At 44.9% G+C, this 20,385-nt stretch overlaps 1 protein-coding gene across 4 annotated transcripts in view; it reads left to right on the top strand.

Moving 5' to 3' along the window:
• The first annotated feature begins 7,294 nt into the window (after nucleotides 1–7,294).
• Nucleotides 7,295–20,385, top strand: part of FLVCR2 (feline leukemia virus subgroup C cellular receptor family member 2) — a 38,856-nt gene continuing 25,765 nt past the window's right edge. For all 4 annotated transcript variants that reach the window (XM_017835696.1, XM_017835697.1, XM_017835694.1 and 1 more), the window contains exons 1-2: nucleotides 7,295–7,894; nucleotides 19,774–19,915. In XM_017835696.1, the coding sequence (XP_017691185.1) occupies nucleotides 7,379–7,894; nucleotides 19,774–19,915 (658 nt within the window). In that variant the 5' untranslated portion in view covers nucleotides 7,295–7,378. The remainder of the gene's footprint in view (nucleotides 7,895–19,773; nucleotides 19,916–20,385) is intronic.

Raw genomic sequence — 20,385 nt, forward strand, 5'->3', positions numbered from 1 at the left:
CGGGGAAGGCCAGTCGGGGAGAGACAGCTCTTCTGCGAGCACAGCCTGCCGAAACACTGCTTGCGTGCTGGCCTCTGCTGGGCGAAAGCTGAGCGCTCCCAGCCTGCACCTGCACTCTTCTTGGCAGAGCCGGTTTGAAGGTTGTTAGCCTGGCTATTGCCAGACTAGAGGGAGGACTGAGCGGCTCAAGGCTAATGTGTGTGATGGCAAGTGTTGGGTAAGGCTGCCTGAAGGGGATGTCCATGTCCAAGTGGAAGAGCGAGTCTATAGTCTCCCTTAGCCAAGGATCTTGTTCTTGGTCCAGGGACCTGTTCTGCTTTGTGGTCCCAGCATGTTTCCATTGTTGTGTGAGGGTATGGGGAGCTTAGCTTGGTGTTCCCCACCTTCCCCAGCTCCCGAGGGGCTTGCAGAGGTGTTTGCAGGCATTGCTGGGCTGGATGTGGGGGCTGAGCCTGAAAAGCATCACAGGTGGAGGGAGCTACTTGCTAAAATAAACAGATCTGACTGCAGCCCTGATTAACTATAATCACCTTCACCAGGACCTGAGATAAGAATGGTAGATTTCAGTGTTTTGATATCCAGAAAGGCTTTTGTAGAAGCACTTGGGCTGTATTTGTGCCCAGCAGCCATGTCCCTGGGGCTCTGCTGCATACTGGGCAAAGCCAGCCGGAACTGAGAGCAGGTGTAATGTGGCACTGTGAGGCAGCTGCCGTGGGTGCTTTTCCAGCCTTAGTGACCATTGCCTCCACATTCACTTGCTGACTGGTGTCTTCTTTGCAGAGAAAACAGAGATGTGTGGCAAACATCTGTTGATACAAGCAGAGGATGGAGAAGGCAACTGGGGAACAAGAGAGTTACATTTTCCTTTATGGCCTTTACTGAAATTCAATACCTCCCATGGATCGAGGCATCCTGGCAACTGTGCAGAAGGATAGCAAGTCACAAAGCACAGGGGGTGTTGTAACTTTCTCTCTTTCCGTCCCCCTAAAATCACAGGCTCAGCACTTTACAAGCCATCTGTATCAGCATTTCAGGCATGCTTTTATGGTAAGATAAATAAAGACAGGACATTCAGTGCTGACATAATCTTAACGTATCTCTCCCGATGCGAAGCCCAGGGCAATCTTTTATGTCTGGTATTCCCTTTCTGCTTCATACTCCTCAGCTCAGCTGCAGGCTCTCCGTGTGGCAGGTGCCAAGGTGGGGAGACACAGAGCTAGCCAGTCCAGGGGAAGGTGCATTCATCCCGCTGTAGGGGGCTGTTATGAACTCAGGTGTCATCACTGTGATGCCCTTTCTCTAAATTGATTCACACGTGAATTTTTCTTCTTGAGGGGTACAAAAGGGGGAATACCCAAGCACTGTTTGCATGGAGTCAGAAGAAAAGTAGAGGCACATCTTCCATTTGGCAAAGGACAGAATAAGCAGCTCTGTTGCCCATTTTGCTGTGGCTCCAAAGTATTTATGCACTTGTTTTACAAATCCCATCTTAGAATTCACTTTTGTTAGAGCTGCCAGCCTGCATCAGCAAGAGGATAATCTGCTGCATACTGGACCAAAGCAGCAGCCCACAAAAGAGACCCTCTCTCTGCTTCTTACAATGATCATAGTGTCCAAAGCAGCACTTGTCATACAAGAATTGCTGCCTGGATGCTAATATTTCAGCACACACAGATCAAAGAAGATCGGGAATCACTGCTAAGAGACAAAGCATTTTTATAAATCACAAGCTGTCAAGAAGAGAAAAAGCAAAGCATGGGATGAAATGGTGAGACTTTTCCTAGCAAACATCACTCTGCTCACTTTGTCTGGGTTCTGCCGTGGTTTTGCCACCTTATTGATTAGCGATCCGGAGGGGATTTGAGCAACATGGGTATAGATAAAGTTTTTTTAGGTTAATCAAAAAATCTACCCAACTAAATGGTAGGGAATGTATATTCATTGCTTGCCAGGGCAGAGTTACAAAATTACATGAGACTGTAATTTTTCTTGTGGCTGAGGTTGCAGACAGCAGCTCCTGAAAGTCCTACTGCTTCAGAGACATCCATGCAGAGAGAGCACACATTCCTCCCAATTTCTGCACCAACCAGCTCTGTGCTCTTTTCCTAAGACGCAATCAACTTTTCTGCCCTTACAACAGCGATGGTTTGGTGTCATGATCCTCAGGACTTTTCCCAAGTTTGTCTCTTTTGCTGCAGTGTGAGTGGGAAAAAGAAGAGGCACATGCCTGAGTTCAGCAGTGAGACCATGTACATTTCCAGCACTCTTTTATTATCAGTTGATGTCAACTGCAAGAAATAGAAGATGAAAACCTTTTTTTATGTCATTGGCATGAACTAATATGACTCACCGAAATGGAGGCTGGAGAATGCTGAGTAAGAAGGGCTTATAAACTTAGAGCTTTGGTATTTGGGGTTAATCTGTGACCCTGATCTGGACTGGGGATGAAAATCTAGACTGTGGCTAAGTTTTGAGTCTAACTAGATCTTTTTCACTTCTTTTATTCTGATTTTCATGTCTCATGTGTTTGCCTGGTACACAGCAGAGGAGTGAGGTGGGTTTGCTCCAACGACAGAGCTTATGCACAGCTTTCCACACAGCTGTCTATATCTCCACAGCTTTTCAAAAGCAAGGGTTGAGATCTGGGCTGAGATGCTCAAGAAGCACAGCAGACTAACCACAGTTACACAGTTTTTGGATTAGAGCCGGTTCTCATCCGGCCAGACCAGAGATGGGGCAGAGCAAGTTGATATCTGTTTGCAGAAAGCCATGCAGAGGTAGCCTAACTGCCCTGAGTCTGGAGAGGTGTGCACTAACGAAAAACTGGCACTTCTGAGGTACCATGCATGCAAGTGCTCTTCCATGCTGCACACTCCTTTTTATACCTTTTTCTTGCTGCAAAAAGGCAGCAGTGAATTAGCACTTCAGTCATGCCTTCCCATGTACTCTTTGCAGTTCAGACCTGTATGATTTAGCCACACAAACATCACACCTGAACTAGACAGAGTTAAATTAAGGCCATTGCTGTGTTAAAGCCAGGCTTTGAACAGGGAGATTGGATTTGCAAAGAGGTGGTATTTCAGGCTGCTGTTGGGAAAGCCCTTGCAGCCCAGGCTGGAAGGTATCAAACTGGAAAAACAGTCACGCCCCTGGCAGGACCACAGGCAAATCACCCAGGCAAATTACCGTAACTCCTTGTGCCCCTGTAAAATAGACATAGGTGATGCATCCCCAGTAAAGCTCTTAGAGAGCAAGAGCTACACATGAAATATGCTGAAGGGGAGCAAAACATTATTTCCCTTCCTTGAGTTATACTTTTGAAAGGCCTTAAACTTTGAACAGGGTAGGTTTGGTGCTCAGAGTTAGCCCCTGCACAACTTTGGTGGTTCTGAGGTCTGCAGTCTTCTCTAGATGAGATTTTAGAGTGTGCAACCAAGCCATTGTGTTTTGTGTAGAGGAAGGTAATTTTTGCAAAATTTTGAGTGCTGAAGAGGTTGCATGCTGCATTGTAATGAGTGGAGTTGTTAATCACTGCCTATGTACCCAGATCTTTACACTAGAAATGTAACAGGAAAGATTCTTAAGGGTTTAGGGTGTATCTAATCTACAGTAATAAACTAACCCACGGCATTTATAAGCTGTATACTGGGTCCTGCTTTCTGGTGGCACTTGGGATGCAGAAAGCTATAGGTGCCAGCAGAGGGCTCGCAGCGTTCCCTGCTCCGTAGGGAAACACTGCTGGCTTTGTCCAGCGCCGCAGCCCTGCCACGGACTGCACCGTGTGTCTCCAGCTGAGGACTGCATCCAAGTGTGACCCAGAAGAAAGTGGCTCTGCCAGCTATTCGAGTCTTGCCATTTGGTCTTATGGTACAACTACCTAACCTCTGAAGAATTCCACTAAAGCAGTTTGGGTGTTGAACCCAACATGAAACCTTCTCCCTCCACTAACCCTGTGATGTCTGTTGTGAAAGGTTGTATGGGATATCTGCTGACAGCTCCTCTAGACCTAAACGCTATCAGTCAAAATGCAATAGAGCTGCCCAAGAGCCGCACTAGTTAGGCTTTGTAAGTGCAATGATGAAATTTAGAGACAGAAATCACAAGACTGCAAGTTTGAAAGCAAGGGACGTCCTGTGATCCTTTGAGCTTAGATACTTCGCATTTAAATGGAGCCTAAAAAACTGCATAAGTGGAAGATTCAGTAGATCCTCAAATACCTGCTTTTCCCTAGCAAATTTCATTTTTTGTCCACCTACTCCTTGGACCTCTGATCCAGTATGGGGTAGAAAAGACATCAAGGAATTATTCTTTTCACAATAATTTTCTATGATGCTTTCTGCACAACTTCCAAGCCAATTTCCACCACCCATTCATATTGTCTTGCTTGTCATTGAGCCCTGTTGCCATGCAAAAATCAGGAAGCTGGATTATCATTGCCATCATCATCCCCAGCATTTATACTTATTGGGTGGGCTTTGAGAATAACGAGCTTGTTGGAAAGCAAGTTCTTCAGTCCTTACAGAACGTAAAGGAATTTCATGTACTCATTGGTCATAAAGGCAGCATATATTCCAAGAGAGTCAGATGTTGGATTTCTTGACATCAGTAGGGAAGAAGATTACAGAGAGGTTAGGCTCTATCTGATGGCCTGTACCATTACATTTAATGTGGGTCTTTCTTCTGCCTCTGGTTTAATGCCTTCCAACCTTCACAGATACTTTTGGCTACAGGATTCTATAAGCTTTTTAGCACTTATGTTTATCTCCATGTAAAGGAGATTTCTCTCTAGCTTTAAAATCCACTTCAAGGGGTTGTCCTGAAATATAAATAATTTTTCATGGCTAAGAAATTTTTATATAAAGATGCTCTGATGAGGGAAATCCAAAAGCAGCTGCTCTGTTGCTTCAAGAAGGAAAAGAGGCTCATGTGAGTAGAAACAGATGTGGCAATGGAGAGAGGAAGAAATGCAAGGCACAGGGATTTTGTTTTAGTCCAGAAATTGGCAAATTTTGTAAAGGGGTGATTGAACAGTTCACAGAACCAGAAACAAAACAAATCAGCCTTGAAATCAGAGGACAGGAGTTCTGGGAAGTGTAGGCCTATAGGTATGAAAAATACTTGTCTGAATAGGCTTTGGGGAGCCAGGGTTGCTTCCCTGTCTGGCTCAAAATCAATTGACAGGCTGGGCACTTTCATGCATCTAGTTTCAGGTGTTATTTTCAGCAGGGTCTGTGTTTTAGTCATTCTTGATTTACCATTTTACTTTTCTGATAGGATTAAGACATTGGAGCAAATGGCTCCTTACTTGGCAGGCTCTGACTTGCTACAGACTATGTTGGTAATGAATAAAAGGATTTTTGAGAGAAATTTAGGCGCTCAAGGTGGGGCTAAAACAAAACACAAGATGATAGACTGTTTCTGACCCCAGTCTGGAGTAGGGCTGGTGGGAGGCAAAAGATCAAACTTGTGTTTCTTAATTGTCTCCCATATAGCTAAAGATTTGTCTATGTGTGTGTTGTTTCTTTAGTCACATGTAAAGAAATTTAACTGTTGTCAGTGTTTTCCTAATGTGTGTCAGTGTCTCCTCAACTCCTAATATTTTTTCTTTATACTCCTTCTGCTTGTTCTTTTTCTGTGACTTAAATCTGAAAACTGCATTGGATATCTTCCTCTTTGCTGCCCAGAGACCTTCGATTAGAGCAGATGCCATACAGTACCTAACTCCATTATCCTGTGTTTATCTGAGTTTACAAATTAAAGATGCCATGGACTGTGATAACACTTCCAGCTACAGATAGCTACAGCTACAGAACTAAATGCAACATGTAGGTGACATATTTAAGTTAGGCTTTAGTAATTCAATAATGTCTGCAAAATCAGCAAATTTTGTTCTTTGCTCTGCTTAAGGAATTATTAATAAATGATAGTCTTCTGAGCAAACCCAGTTTGCCATCCTAAAAATTGCCTGTGTATTTCTTTTCTTATCTCTGCTTTTCAACTGCTCTTTAATCAATGACAGTGATTATCTCTTCGATTTCTGTATAATATTGTTGAGAATTTTGTAAAGGCCTTTTCAAATCTGATGAACCTAAAAGTTAATTTTATGCATTATTTTACTGTTACAACCTCACAGTTCTCAGACTAAGCAGCTGTTGGACTATGATAGTCTTTTTCCAGCTCTCTTTTTTCACTTCTGCCCTCTCTGCACCAATATCACTCATTGCATTTCTGATAACATAAAATTACAAATTTATTAGAACAAATTACTCTGTTCTTTCTGTTGTCTCTGTGGAAAGCTTAGAGTAACTTTGGTTGCCTAACTTAATAATAAATTGGACTGAAAACCTCTTTTCTGACTTTGGCTTCTGAATGTGTCTTTCTTATTTATTATGTAAAAGGGCTACATTATGACTATGTTGTACCATTGTGAAGAGCATCCCACAAGTTCCACCAAGTATGTAAAAGGGCGACATTATAATGTAGCTACCAAGTAAATACAAGCCAGAGAAACTTCACTTTTTCATTCTCTGACCCAAGTCTTTCTTTCAGGAATACAACACCCTAAAGACACTGCTGCCATTTTTTCAAATTAGTTTTGATCTCTGTGTTAAATGCTGTAAGAGAGCTGAACAATACTAATAATCTTGTGTCCTTGCACTGAGGAATGTTTATGCAATTCAGGTAACGTGATGTTAATTAAATGAACTGTAGATCATAAATGATCTCCAGGCAGGCATCTGCCAGTGGCGTGTTGCTAAAGTAATGGGAAAACAAGGGCTGACTCATTAACTGCGAGTTCCCCGTGAGGATGGAAATAAACATCACTTTTGGCTCTTTTGCTTCAGTTGGGTTGGGATGTTTTAATTTTCACTTCACTGGATGTTTTCACTCTCTAGTGTGCCACGTCACGAAAAAAACAACCAGAGGCCAACCCAAACGAAACCCAAACCGGTTCCTTCTCCAGGACTCCACCCTGGCATCTCTGGCAGGGTCGGGCACAGCCCACTCACAGCCTCCCCCAGGACACAGTTCTGGTCAGCCCGTTCATCACTGCCGGCTGCAGCCTCTCGTGCCACAGGCCCTTGGAACGCCAGGGCGGCCGCTCGGCGGGGCTGGGCAGTGACGGCAGATCTGTCCGTGCCCTCCCGAGCGGACCGGGCCCTCGCCATCCCCGCGGCAGGGCGGGGCGGGGCGGGGCGGGGCGGGGCGGTGGGCGGGGAGGGCCGGGCCGGGCCGGGCGGGGGCGGTGGCACCTCCCAGTGCGGCGACCGCCAGTGAGCCCGGCGGGGGCGGCCGGGTCAGGTAGTACCGGCGGGGACCCGAGCCGAGCCGAGCCGAGCCGAGCCGAGCCGAGCCGAGGGCGGCCTGCAGTGCCGGCATGGTGCTGCAGGAGCCCGCCGGGGCACGGAGTCAGTCAGCTGCGGGGGGAGGGGCTGCTGCTGCTGCCCCCGCCGAGGTGCGGCTGTCCCGGCGTCGCTGGGCCGTGCTGCTGCTCTTCAGCAGCTACTCCCTGTGCAACGCCTTCCAGTGGATCCAGTACGGCAGCATCAACAACGTCTTCGTGCGCTTCTACGACGTGAGCGCCTTCGCCATCGACTGGCTCTCCATGAGCTACATGCTCGTCTACATCCCCCTGCTCTTCCCTGTCGCTTGGCTGCTGGACAAGAGGGGGCTGCGCCTCGTCGCCCTGGCTGGCTCGGCCCTGAATGCTGTGGGCGCCTGGGTGAAGCTGGGCAGCATGAAGCCGCATCTCTTCCCCGTCACCGTCCTGGGGCAGGTCATCTGTGCCCTGGCCCAGGTCTTCATCCTGGGCATGCCCTCACGCATCGCCTCTGTCTGGTTTGGCTCCCACGAAGTCTCCACCGCCTGCTCCATCGCGGTCTTTGGGAACCAGGTAATGGGCATCTGCTTCTCGGCTGGCCAGGCATGTGGGGCCGGCTGTCACCCACCTGTTGGGAGACTGGGAGTGCTAAGGGGGAGAACCGGGGAGGGGGAAGAGATGCACAGGGCCAGGAGGGCAGCAGCAGCGATAAGAGGCACTTACCGGAAATTCCCGCTGAGAAATGCAGCTGGTACCTGGAAAAACGCCGCTGTGGGCTGATGCTGACGACAGAGGCAAGCGGGACCTAAGTCTACAAAGTTTGGGGCAGCATGGGGGTTGGATACTATTCTGGGTTTGAGAGATGTTTGACTCAGGGTCTTCTCCAGTGCTCTCCTCTTCCCATGTTTGTGAATCTCCAGTCCAGGGTTGTGATTTAGTAAAACCATGGATGGGCTGGAGGGAAATGCACAGTGCTGAGAAACATGCTTTAGGCAGTATCCTTCAAACCTCGGATCTGCAGTTGCCTTTGGACTTGACACTGCAATATCCTCTTCCTGCTGACAACTGGACGGGGCAAAGGAGATTATCTGTCTGCTGAAAACAGTATTGTCACTGAGCCCTGGAGGAAAAGGACTTTAGCACTTTGATACCTCTTAAAAGTAGATACAGAGTTCCGCTGCTTTTTCAAAGCAGTTGCTTTGAAAAAAAGAAAAGTTCCATCAGGCTAGTGTGAGGTCAGTTCCCCAAGCACTCTTGCATCAGCATGGGTCAGGGTGGCCCGTGACCCACACTTGCTCAAGCTATGACTGTCTTTTCTTGTAGCCAGCTAGAGCTCAGAGGAGATACATTTTTACACAGCTTTGAAAGGATCAGGAAAATAGCTTCTTGACCCTTGCACTGAAACACGCGATCATACCAGTTGAACGAAGCAGATAGGCCAATACTGATGCAATGAGGCGTAAGTAGAATGAATGTGGCTCTGCAGCCCTGACATGAAGAAGAGGGAAGCAGAACCTGACATTAGCTGATACACTGGACCTGTTCCCCTTGCTCTGACACCTTGGTACTCCCCTACACGTGACTGTGCATCACCCTGGACCATTCAGCCTATGAGTGGCTGCCATTCAGATTTGAATGGTTTGCAGTTCTGGTAGCTTCTAATGCAGGCTTCTTCCTGTGTTTCTGTATTTATTTAAATACTGCTGAGGGAAAAAGAGGTGAATGCTTGGAGATGGTATTTGAAGGACTGAAGGTTGCAGAACACCACTAGGGAATTAAGGAGACCGCTTTACATTTTGAAAAGAGAAAACATATTTACCTTTCTCTGAGTGCATCTAAGCTTTCCTTTTTGCTCTTATCACCCATTCTAGCCGGCTGGGTTTTATGTGTTTTTAAACGAATCTTTAGAGTGGAAGGCATCTAACTTGGCATTAGCAAATAAGTAACTCAGAGTTTTGCTGTCAGACTTTTTAAAAATTATTCAGGTGGAATTACTCAACAGTGTGCATAAGAAATCTAAACAGTGAAGCTGTCAGCCTGTACTATATGCCTGTGTGGAATCCTCATCATCCTAAAAGAAGCAGCTTAGTATAATGGTTGTGAAAAGCAAACTTTGGCTACACTTTTGGTGCTCCACACTGCTCTGGCAGTTGAACTGACATGACAGTGAGACTTCAGTTCAGTACATAGTCTTTTCTTTGTAAGCTCAGACTTTCCTCTTATGGAGCATACTCCATAGGAAAGACCTATTAATTCCCATAGTCAAGGGTCTTGAGATGCAGAATCACAGTGAATGAAAGTAGCTATTTTGTTTACTGATGATGTTGGGCAGTGGGAAGAAATAGAGGCATCCAGTTTTCCTGACTGCAGTTAAAGAGTGTGTGTTAGGGAGTGTTGGCAAAGAGTATAATAGAGCGGTTTTGTAATTGCAGTATGTTAGTATGGCAAGTATGCTCAATCCTCTACAACTATATGGTTTTCCTTTCCTTGCCATGTTGCTTAGTTTTATTATTATTATTATTATTATTATTATTATTATTATTATTATTATTATTATTATTGAATACCAAGCACTGTTGTCTCTCTCCATCAAGAACTGCAAGTGACTACATGAAGAGGCGGGACAGTGTCACTGCTTCTTTATTTGCTATACCTGCCCTCTTTCTGCTTCTGCTCTCTTGGCCTTAGGCTGTGCTTCAGCAGTGCTGCCCTGCCTGCTGGCTCACCTGGTCTGCCAAGTCTCCTCAGGACGTTGTTTGCTGAGTGATGGTAGTCTTTAGGTTCAAAGTTAGCCCTGAACAGTAAATCATTGAATCAATCAGACCAGGTGTTAAAAATCCTTTAAAAAAACAAACAATCCCTAGTAGGGTATTAGAATCACCTCACTTGTTTCTGGCCATGTGTTGGCTGTGATATCTGAAGTGCAAAGAAAGGTTAGATTAAGCGCACTTGAATACATGCTGGAGAGCTTCTAGAACATCTGTGGAGGAGGTGATCACATTCACTTGTTTACCCACTGCTGATTTTCTTGGCATTTTACTTTTTTACATTCTAACAAGAAGATACACAGGTGTTTTTCTATTCCCTTTTCCTTTTTCCTTCAAGTTAATGTAAGGGTAAGTATAGAATGGAGTTTGCATGTTGGATGCTTTGGCATTATTATAGTAGTGTTATTAAAATATTACTTCTCAGTGCTTGAAAGACTAGGAAAAATCTATATGGGGAGTCGTGTTCAGGCTTAAGTTCTGGGGTAAATATGCAGAAGTGTTACAGAAAGTTCATTAATGTCCTTCAGATCTGTTTGAATATTGGGAGGAATTTGTCTGACATGCTTCTGAAGTACAGCCATCAGTAGTAGTGTGCCTGCTATGTCAGCAGTGTTACTTGTGGAAGAGCTTGGTGCTGGATGTCTGCATGAAGCCCCCCACACAAGAGGTGGGTAGGGGAGAGCCGTTTGCGTAAGGCCATGCTTCCATTTGGGTGTATTGATTAATCAGCTGGTTCCAGTTCCTGGTTCAGACCAGCCTGAGAGGTCTAAACAGACTTCTAACATCTACACTGGAGACAGATTGTCCTCTCATTCTCTCTGGTGACATGACCGCAGTGGGAAAAAACGCTTTCCTGAGGTAATAGCATTTGGTTGTACGTGCTTGTTGGAACAGCAGATCTTGCTCCTTCCTTTAGCACACTTGCTCTTCTGTCTTTTGGCGATGAGGATGCACGTGGTGCTGTGGCATGACAGAACTAACACAGTGGTGGGGATGTTTAAATAACGAGTTAAATTCTCATGGCTTTTTGAAATTTATAAGCTGGAGTCTGATGGCTGGGTACCAGCTCTCTTCTTCAGCTGCCATAGTGCGTACTGGACTGCTGTGCCTACTGTTTTAGGCATATCTGTCTCTTATTAGTTCATCTCAATGTTGTCACTTGATGGGCAAGGGACATGGGCAGCATGCAGAGAAGTGTATAACTGTGCTGCACACGAACAAAGAAAGAACATTTATGGGTTTGACTTTATATTGCTTTGCCACCAGTGTTGGGGGATTTTCTATTGAGGGAGACCTTGTTCCTGGTTCTTGCTGTTTTGACAAAGAGAAACAAGCAGCTGGTGGGAGTAAAGATGTGGGAGTGTTAAATGATTTTTTTGCAGTGATTTTGCCTTTTTTTTTTTTTTTAGCAGGGTGATAGAAGGTGGTGATGTGGTTTTCGAGGAAAGAAAACTTCAGCCTCATATTAAGCTCTGCCTCTGGGGGCAAATGATGTAGCACCTTATTGATCTTTAGGTCTGTCCCTATTCTGATGCAGCTACTATGTGAGTTCAGAGGTTTAGGGCTTCCATAACAGAAACGACCTGAGGCAGAGCTTTTAGGTGATATCTGCAGCCTGCTGGGAATGCCAGTCTAGCAGTGATTAGGTGGTGGCTTTTGAAGTGGACAAACTGGATGATAAGCTGTGAATGAAATTCAGGGAGATGCTCTCTCTTTCACTTCTGATGGGTCCTTTCCTTTTATTCTGAATTGGGGGAAAGAATCTGCCTGGGGTAAAGGGTAGGGTGGGTTTTGCTGTCTAATTGGTCTGCAACATTCAAATGGCCATTGCTTTTGTGCTGGTGAACCTGCAGTGCTGGTTTTGCTGAGCATGTGTTTGTTTGATGCCTCCCTGATAACTCTGTTCTGTACCTTTTGTCCTTCAGGGAAGGCAGTATCCGAAAGTCTAAGAAGCATTGTGGAAATGGAGCATGTCCTATGGAATTCCTGTCTTCCAGTCTCCGGTTGACTTCTAGATTTCTTTGGCTGTTCTGTATCTGCTGAAGGCTCCCCATCCCTACAGATGAGATTTGATCCCTGTTAGAAATACAGGCAGGTGGTGATCTGCCTCACTGTCCTCCGTAGCTTGGCCCTGTACCTCCCAGAGTTTTAACTATTAGAATAGAGAAGATTTTAGCAAGGAAGAGAGAGGAGCTTGTAGTGGCAGTAGTTAATGGTTGACATTCTCCAGCCGTCTCCTTTCTCCCTCTGTAAAGAAGGGCGCGGTTGATCAGAACACTTTGATCGCAAGGAGTGCAACGTGGCCAACTCTCCAAGGTCCTGGATGTGGCTCATTGTGGGAGGGTGTGCTGACCAAATAGCAATGTGGCTTTCTATAAATGGACATGGGAGCCTGAAATGAACTTTATTCTACCCATTTCATCTGGTGCCCTCTTCCCAGCCATACACCAAAGGCAGCTCCCCCTTCTCCCTCATCAAAGCACTGGGTTTTGGGTGAAGTTCTGCATGCGAGTTTAAATGAATGCCTGCAGTGTTTCTGCTGGGAGGGCCTGCCCTATGGCACCCTCAGCACCCTGAGGGATCCCTGGGACTGGCTGTATTCTGTGACTGTAATAGGTCCTTGATCTAAGTATTATATTCTCGCTGAGGATTCCAGCAGCAGCTGAGGTAGTTGTCAGAGCTGAAACCCGACTCTACTTTGTTCTCTCTCTTGTCTACTGCTGCTTTTTTTCCTGTGTTTTGTTTATTTCCCTGCAAACTGGGGGAAGGTGCATTCAAGGCTGACAGGCCCTGAATGACTTGCATAGATCACTGTGCAGTATTGCATCATATTAACCATTATGAAATGATGCCACAGAAGCAGAAGTGTGATGAGGAAGGGAGTTTGATTTGCTTACAGAAGAGCTTTGGTTGTGCAAACTTCAGACAAGTTTGAAAAAAATTGTCTTCCACATCAATGGGAGAGTAAAAAGATAAGACCTATCTTATCTCATCACAAGGCTAGATTACAATTTTTCCTTTCACAACTTGGGTCCTTTCTGCTTCTTAAAACACTTCAAGAAATTTGTCTAAACTGTGCAAATACAAGCTGTGCAAATATGTACGTTGACTTCCTGACTATCTGGATTTCGACAGTCTCTTTTAATTTTGCTCTCAGTGGTATGGAAGAAGCATATTCTGGACAGCAATCCATACAAAAGTATACTGGTAGGAACTGGCATCTCCCACTTTAAATACCTCCTCAATTGTGTGTTTTCAGTTCTACTGCAGCCTTTTGTATAGAAAGGCAGCTGAGACCTGTGCTCTTAGCAAAGTATCGGGAAGTTGATGTGCAATTGGAATCGCAGGCTGTGAGAAGCGGGTGGCTGGCTGCTCTCTGCCCGTTGCGATACATGAGTTGTAGGGTCCAAAAGTTTAGCTCTTCCTGTGAAATGTCATGGTTACAGCGTGGGAGGCACCCGTAGTTAGAAAAGGAGGGAGCACCATAAGGCAGAGCTTTGATACACAGACAAGAGTAGAGGAAGAGTCTGTGGAATAGGCTCTGGAGCTCTAGAATAGGCTTCTCCTCAAGGGGCTTCCCTGGGTGAATCCAGGGGTGATCTAAGTGTGATGTGGAGTGTATCCTCCTAACTCTCCAAAGTCTTGTCTTGGAAACTTGCTAAGACTGTGTTGAAATCATGGTGTCTGAAAAGCCTGTTGAATTGGTGTTTATCAGTGCATAATCTTAAGATCTTTTGATTGCTGCAGTTTCTGCCCAATTGGCCAAACCAGCAGGCTGCTGGCCTTGGGCTTTCCTGGGACTCCTGCCTCTGCTAGGCCTCTTAAAATTCACATCACTTTCCCTTCCTCCGTTCCTGATTTGAATATCTGGTAACAGTAGTTTGGTGTGTTTGTGTATGAGTGGTGTGGATTTTCTGTTGACTTGTTCTTTTGAACTCCTGGATGAATACCAGGTAGTCCTGATACTTCATAGAAGAAATTAGTTGAAATAAATTGTTTAATATCTTCCACTCGTAATGCTTCTGACTTTTGCTATGTGAAGAGGTTCTGTTGATGTGGAAACCTCCAGTAATTATCATGTCATGAATGCTGGCCCAAGACCTCCTCTTTCTTGAATGTTCTCCTTCCCCAGTGATCATTTTTTGGCCCTACAGACCTTCTGTCATGTTTTCTGATTTTGTTGTGTTTGAAGAGTTTTGACTTGGTTTGTAAAGTTGTTCTGCTGGCTTTTTTGGTTTAATTATGGTTTTACGTCAGACCAGTCCAGCTTGCTGCCATTTTTCTTTGCTTGAAGGAATAAGATTCAGTTTTTGATTTAGGTTATGTTCTTGGTTTTTTTGGTTTGCTTGTGGTTTTGTTTTTTTAATTTTTGTTTTTTACTTAACTGTAGTTCTTTTATTCTGTTCTAAAATATTTTGCTAATATGCTTTAGGCTTACAATGAGCCTCTGATGCAATGTCTTTGCACAGTCCAAATGCCACTTGCAAGCATTTAATTTTTAGGCTTTTTTTTTTTTAATTTCCTTTTAACACACTTCTTTCCTCTTAGGCAGCTTCTTCTTGTGAGTTATATATTGCCATAGTGCTTTGGAGGGTGGTTTTTTTTGTCACTGCTGCAAGGAAGCTGAATTTGAGTGCAGCGCAGAACCATTCTGTAATATTGATTGTAGTCACACTGTGCTGCTCTAGGTCTAAATCACAAATTGTGCTGCCTCTTATAAGTTCTCCTCAGAAAAGAGTATTTATGGAATCCAAAAATTGCAGTCTCTGCATCATCCCTGTCATGACACTTATTTAGCTTGCAAGGGCATTGTCAAAATTTCTTACTGTTGTATATTTTTTGCTTTTGCAGCATCTCTCTCTTTCTATCTTTTAACATTTTAATTGACCTTCTGGGTTTGGTGGTCTCCTCTGTCAACATCTGTACTTATGGAATTTTATAGGGCTTTTGTATTCCTGTTGCTGATTCTTAGTTTTTTTTGAGGTGGAGGTCCACCTCCTGCCCTCCACTCTTCCATCGATCATTCATTTACAGATTTTGTGCTGATATACCACTGATTATCTTCCTTCAGCAGACTTTGAGTATATAATCACCTAAAAGTAAGAGATCTCATTTTCTATTTCAAGACTTTGGGTACATTTGTACCATCTTCTTAGCTACTTGGTCTTGGTTTTGTTGGCTATTCTTGTATACACTTGAATATGATGTTGTTGTGACTGGTCCTTGACAAAATTCAGGTAGGAAATACATTCCTTCTGTCTTTAACCAGCCTTTAAATAAAAAGTCGTCTGAACAGTGCACTCTGTTGTCATTGTTGATTCCCTGGTAGTCTGTTTAAAAGTTACTCCAAAGCCTTTTTAAAATAAAGTGCCAGCAGCCTGGTTCCTGAAGAGAGATCCTTGGAGATCAGGGCAGTCCTGGGGGTTTTGAGTGTGAGGATGTTGAGTGATGTGCCAAATTTTGGGAACTAGAGCCTATCTCTATAGGTCTTGGACTCCTTTTTGCCTATATGAAGGTTGGAAATGCTGGTAAGAGGGACTGCATTATGATCCCTTATGACTGATGGTCTTTGTCAGAAGAGTAGAACAGATTGTTGCAGAACCAACCAAACCAACATTGCTTTATTTTCCCTCATGTGAAAGGTGTGGAAAAGGGAGAAAAGTTATTTTTCTCTTTCTAAGTTATCTTTTGAATTTTCTGGTTAATCGGTTACAGTGTTGTCTGTGGGCTGATGGTGATGTGGGTACTGATCTGCTGAGAACCAGGCTAAAAATCTCCTTGTGAAAGGTAAAATATGTGCAGTATAATATTCTTCATGTTGTTGAGAGCTTGTCTTCATTGGTAAAAATAGTATGACTAATCCAGGGTTTGTGAGTATCCTTCAGGAAATCTTCAGTTTTGGCCAGGTCAGGGAGATTCATCTTCACAGAATTAATAGCATCAGTTGCTCTGAAATATAAAATGTAGTTCCTATTGCTATGATTTTTTTGTTCATTCTACTACCAAAGGTATGATGAACTCTTAATGGATAAAAGTGGTTCCTTTCTTTTGGAAGGAGAAGGGAGAGGACAAAACATCCATTTATAGTTAGAAAAATTGTTCAGGTCTTCTGAAAAGGCAACGACTAGTGTTCAAAAATGCTAAGTATGTGTCACATTGGGTAAATTATGACTGTAGGACCTCCCAGTAAAGGATTTCTGAACAGTTTGCAGAACAGACACTCAATACCTTCTCTGCTAGGTATATCAGATAGATCCTTTTTCAGGAAGGAACAGCTAGGGGGAGACCAGAAAGATTGCATCTCAGCTGTGGTCCTGGAGAAACTTATATCAAAGGTCAGAATAAAGCATGATCTCCCCTCCTCTCCTGTTGTTGTTTAGCTGCTGTTCAGCAGCTCATGTGGCTAGCGTGTGATTGCAGAGAGAAGTAGGCCAAGAAGCATGTAGCACAGGAATCCAGCCTAGTTCTTCCAAGAATTAAACAGTGGTAAGACAAAGGATCAATTTCCAGAAAGGTGTTTATAGACCTTATTTGTTAAAGGGTGTAGGGAACATGTGAGACCTGATATGTAAGAGGCAATAGGGCTCTTCCCTTGAATGGAAAGGAGCTATGTTGAGAGTCTCTTCCTCTAAGGTTGAACCTTTGGGAATGCTACAGAGATAGGAGTGAAGCCCAGGGTGGCTCTATCCTCGGCTGACCACGCACACCAGAGCCACAGGCAGAGCAAGTGAGCCACAGTCTCAGCTCACTGCAGAGACGAGCAGGCTTTTGCCCTCTGTGAGCTTTTGTGTTTAGTGCAGTTACTCTCTCTGTGCAGCTGCAGGCTTGTGCAGAGGAGGGGAGGCATGCAATCTGAGGAGGATCAGAGCTTGAAGCCTCTAAGCCAGCTGATCGTTGTGCTCACTGAGCAGTGCAGAGGAGGAGAGCTGGCCTGACTCGCTGCGATGAGAGGCTGAGGATAGACCATGTCTGAACAAAGTTGAGCTCTGGCAAGTTTGGTCCTGTGTCAGGGGCTATCTATGCTGTGTGGGTGTTAGGAAGGTTTCTCCTTCCTAATGGTTTAAGTTTCCTCCTGAGCTCCTTCAGTCCAAGCTTGACTTGACGGCACAACTTGCATCTGTCTTCAGTTCATGTAACCAAGGCTCAAGTGTTCTCATTCCTGACAGTACCCTGAACTAATGGGGCACATCTGTAATCTCTTGGTGGCTATTCCCCCTGGCTCCCTGCAATGTCCCAGCACCAAGAATGAATTTAGCACAGGTATCTGTTGCTGATCCTTACCCAGGCTATTCCAGATCCCAGTGGAGGGCATACTGTTTGATACAGGAGAAGTTTGGCCAGACATGGTTGAAAATTACTTGTTTGTAAGCTAAATAGGGTGTCTGAGGGTAGGAGATATCTCTGTTTGAAACATAAATGTTCTTCCTGTCTCAAAAATCCACCAGCTGGATGAAGGAGTAGGAATTTTGTGGAGAGTTTTCTCGGGCTGGATGGCACAAGATGACTTTTATCTCAACTGTCAGATACGGCAACTGAAATGTATTTGGTCTGAGATTTTTATCCTGGCCAGTGAGTGGGCCTTCCAAAATGAGGCATTTGAGAAACATGGAGATATGACAGAGAAAGCATGCAGAAAGCATGAGGAGGTTTTGCTAGAAGGCAACCTGGGCAACGTCTGAGTTCATGCCTGGATTACAGGGCTCTTGGGACATCTGATCTGTGTAGCTTATGTGCTTTGTTGTGATTTATGGGCAGCATAGTACTCGCCTTTCTTAGTCCTTGCTTTCTATACCTGTAGAGTCATAGACCTTTTCCAGTGACTGTGAATACACTGAGCACTGCAGAATCCTTCTTTAGGGAAGCAGTTGGCTAGTGGGGCTGTCTTGTTGCTGTTCAGTTGGCTGTGAGGCATAAACAGTATCCTCTCCAGTCTGGAACAATGAGTCATGGTTGTGCTAATTGATTCCCATCAATCTAGTATTTCCCATAAGGAAACACTAAATGCAGTGGACTTTTGACTATATCCTCATTTACTCATAGTGTGATGAGTTCAGTGACTTTATAGAGGTTATATTGGTGTAGCATGAATAACCACTGTTTTTTTAAGCTGCTATTCAGTCTTGGTTCAGTTAGCACTATGCTGCTACTGTTAGTGCCTTCCTGCCTCCAGGCAAATAGCGTAGCCTGCAAAAGAGATTGGAAATCTCTGTTTCAAGCAAGAATGAGAATGGCTGCATGGCCACCTGGTATCTCTCTTTCTTGGATGCCTTCTCAGTCCTTCCAATTACTGAATGCTCTTGTGTGTGCCTGGTCACTGTCCACAACAGCAAATATAGGCCTAAATCAGGCCTGTGTTGCTAAGTGAGGGTGTTCCTAAACAACAAAAAAATGTTTTTTCCCCAAATGTGGGTGAGTGTGCAGAGCCTTGAGAGCAAGTGGGAGTTGAGCTTTAGCATGCCTCTTTTTCAGATGACCAAGATGCCTGCAAATGCTTGGAAAGAGTCGGGGGGACAGGTAAATACACAGTCCTTGGAAACCAAATGGTGATTGAAATACAGGCACAAACAGTGTAACTCAAGAAGTGGGGGAAAAATGGCTTTTGTAGGCTCCTCTGCAGTTTGGAGTACTCATGAATATGCTGAGTGCACTTTGGCTCCCACTTTATGGAAAGAAGGGTGTGCTCCTAAGCACTGAAGCAGTGATTTCTTCTCTCTTCCATTTGAGGGTGGCACTGAAGGTCTGTGCTACTGTCAGTCGCTCTCATTGCAAAGTGTGTGGCAAAGCCTGTCGTGCTGCATTGCTTTGTTGCTGAACTGAAGAAATAGCTGTGGAGTTAAAAGGCCTAATGTCTTCACCAGGCTGCATGCTGCCACTGCAGGAGCTTCTCAGCTGAACATATGAGGGGCTTTTGGCACAGTGGGGACTGTAGCTGTAGGGGTTTCTTCTTGTAGCCCTTCAGAGCATTTTACCAGGGTCAGTTGCCAAGCCCCATCACAAAAGCAACCTCAGTGTGTAGGATACGTGCTGTCAGCACTTCTTTTGATTTCAGCCTTGATGTTTTTCTAGGTTCTCCTGGTGGTCATAGGGTGAGTCTTGTCTTGGGAGGGTGCTCATTTGTAACAGTGTCATAAAGTGACGGAGCCAGATTAATATCTCACTTATTATGAGTGGGCAGGTTTCTCTCTTGGCCCTTTCTCCTTGTGCTTGTCTGATTGGACAATAAATGTTTCAACTCATTAACCTAGTAAAAATTGTAGAGGGTTTTGATGGTCTTGTTTTCTGCCATTTTTAATGAGTAAAATTGGATTACTGGGTAATGCGGCCAGCATCGGAGCAGGTGGGATGTGTGGGATGTGTGTGTGGACAGGAACATACATGCATGGGGGAGGTCAGGGGAAGCAAGACCTCCATTTCAGTGGAGGCAAGTATTCGTTCCGCTCAATTCTATTGTAAAACCTTGCCTTGAATATCCTGACAGTTTTAAGTGCAGTGGGGGAACCTCTCTTATGGCCTAATTGCAAAGGGTAGCTGGCTTTATCTCTTAATTTTTGGGTGATAAGGAAGGTTTTCATCTTGGTTGTGAAATCAGATTAGGCTCAGCTGAGCCTTTACTGAGCTATAGGGTGGTGGCAGTGTTGTGGTTTCATGTCATGCCTCTGTTTATCCCCTCTCTCTCTTGCTCAGCTTGGTATCGCTGTGGGCTTTCTAGTCCCTCCAGTTCTGATTCCTAATGTGGAGGATGTGGAGAAGCTGGCCTACCACATCAGCATCATGTTCTTCATGACTGCAGGTGTGGCATCAGCCCTATTCATCCTGGTCATCCTAGGTAAGGAGGTGGGAGCGTGCACAGGAAACCAGGTGGGACTGAGAAGATCAGCCTGGGGAGGGGGGTGGCGGGGGCTGTGTGCCAGGAAATGGGTGGGGAAGGTCATCTGGTGATGCAGCATGCAGCTGACAGGGTCATGCAATACCCCATCTTGCTGCTTCAAGTCCTTGATGAACTGCACATGTGAAGGGGAGTATAAGAGGTTGTGAATGAGCCTGCCAAATTGTTCATTTCATCCTTTGGCTGCTTAATAAAACCTTGGCATGAGTAAATCCTTTAAAAGCCAACAGAAGTCTTCCAAGTTTCACAGTCATCTTCCCTGCAAAGAGAGTGCTGGGCCTTGGGTTGTGCCTTGGTCCGTGATGACCTCCTCAGGGTAGAGAAAAAGAGGCAGGTTATATTGCATCACAGGAACAAGCTGTTCCTAAGAGAAAAAAAGGTAACTAGTTATGAGTGGATAGAAGGAAGCA

Source organism: Lepidothrix coronata, unplaced genomic scaffold (assembly GCF_001604755.1).
Source record: "Lepidothrix coronata isolate B3197 unplaced genomic scaffold, Lepidothrix_coronata-1.0 Scaffold262, whole genome shotgun sequence".
Classification (NCBI taxonomy): domain Eukaryota; kingdom Metazoa; phylum Chordata; class Aves; order Passeriformes; family Pipridae; genus Lepidothrix; species Lepidothrix coronata.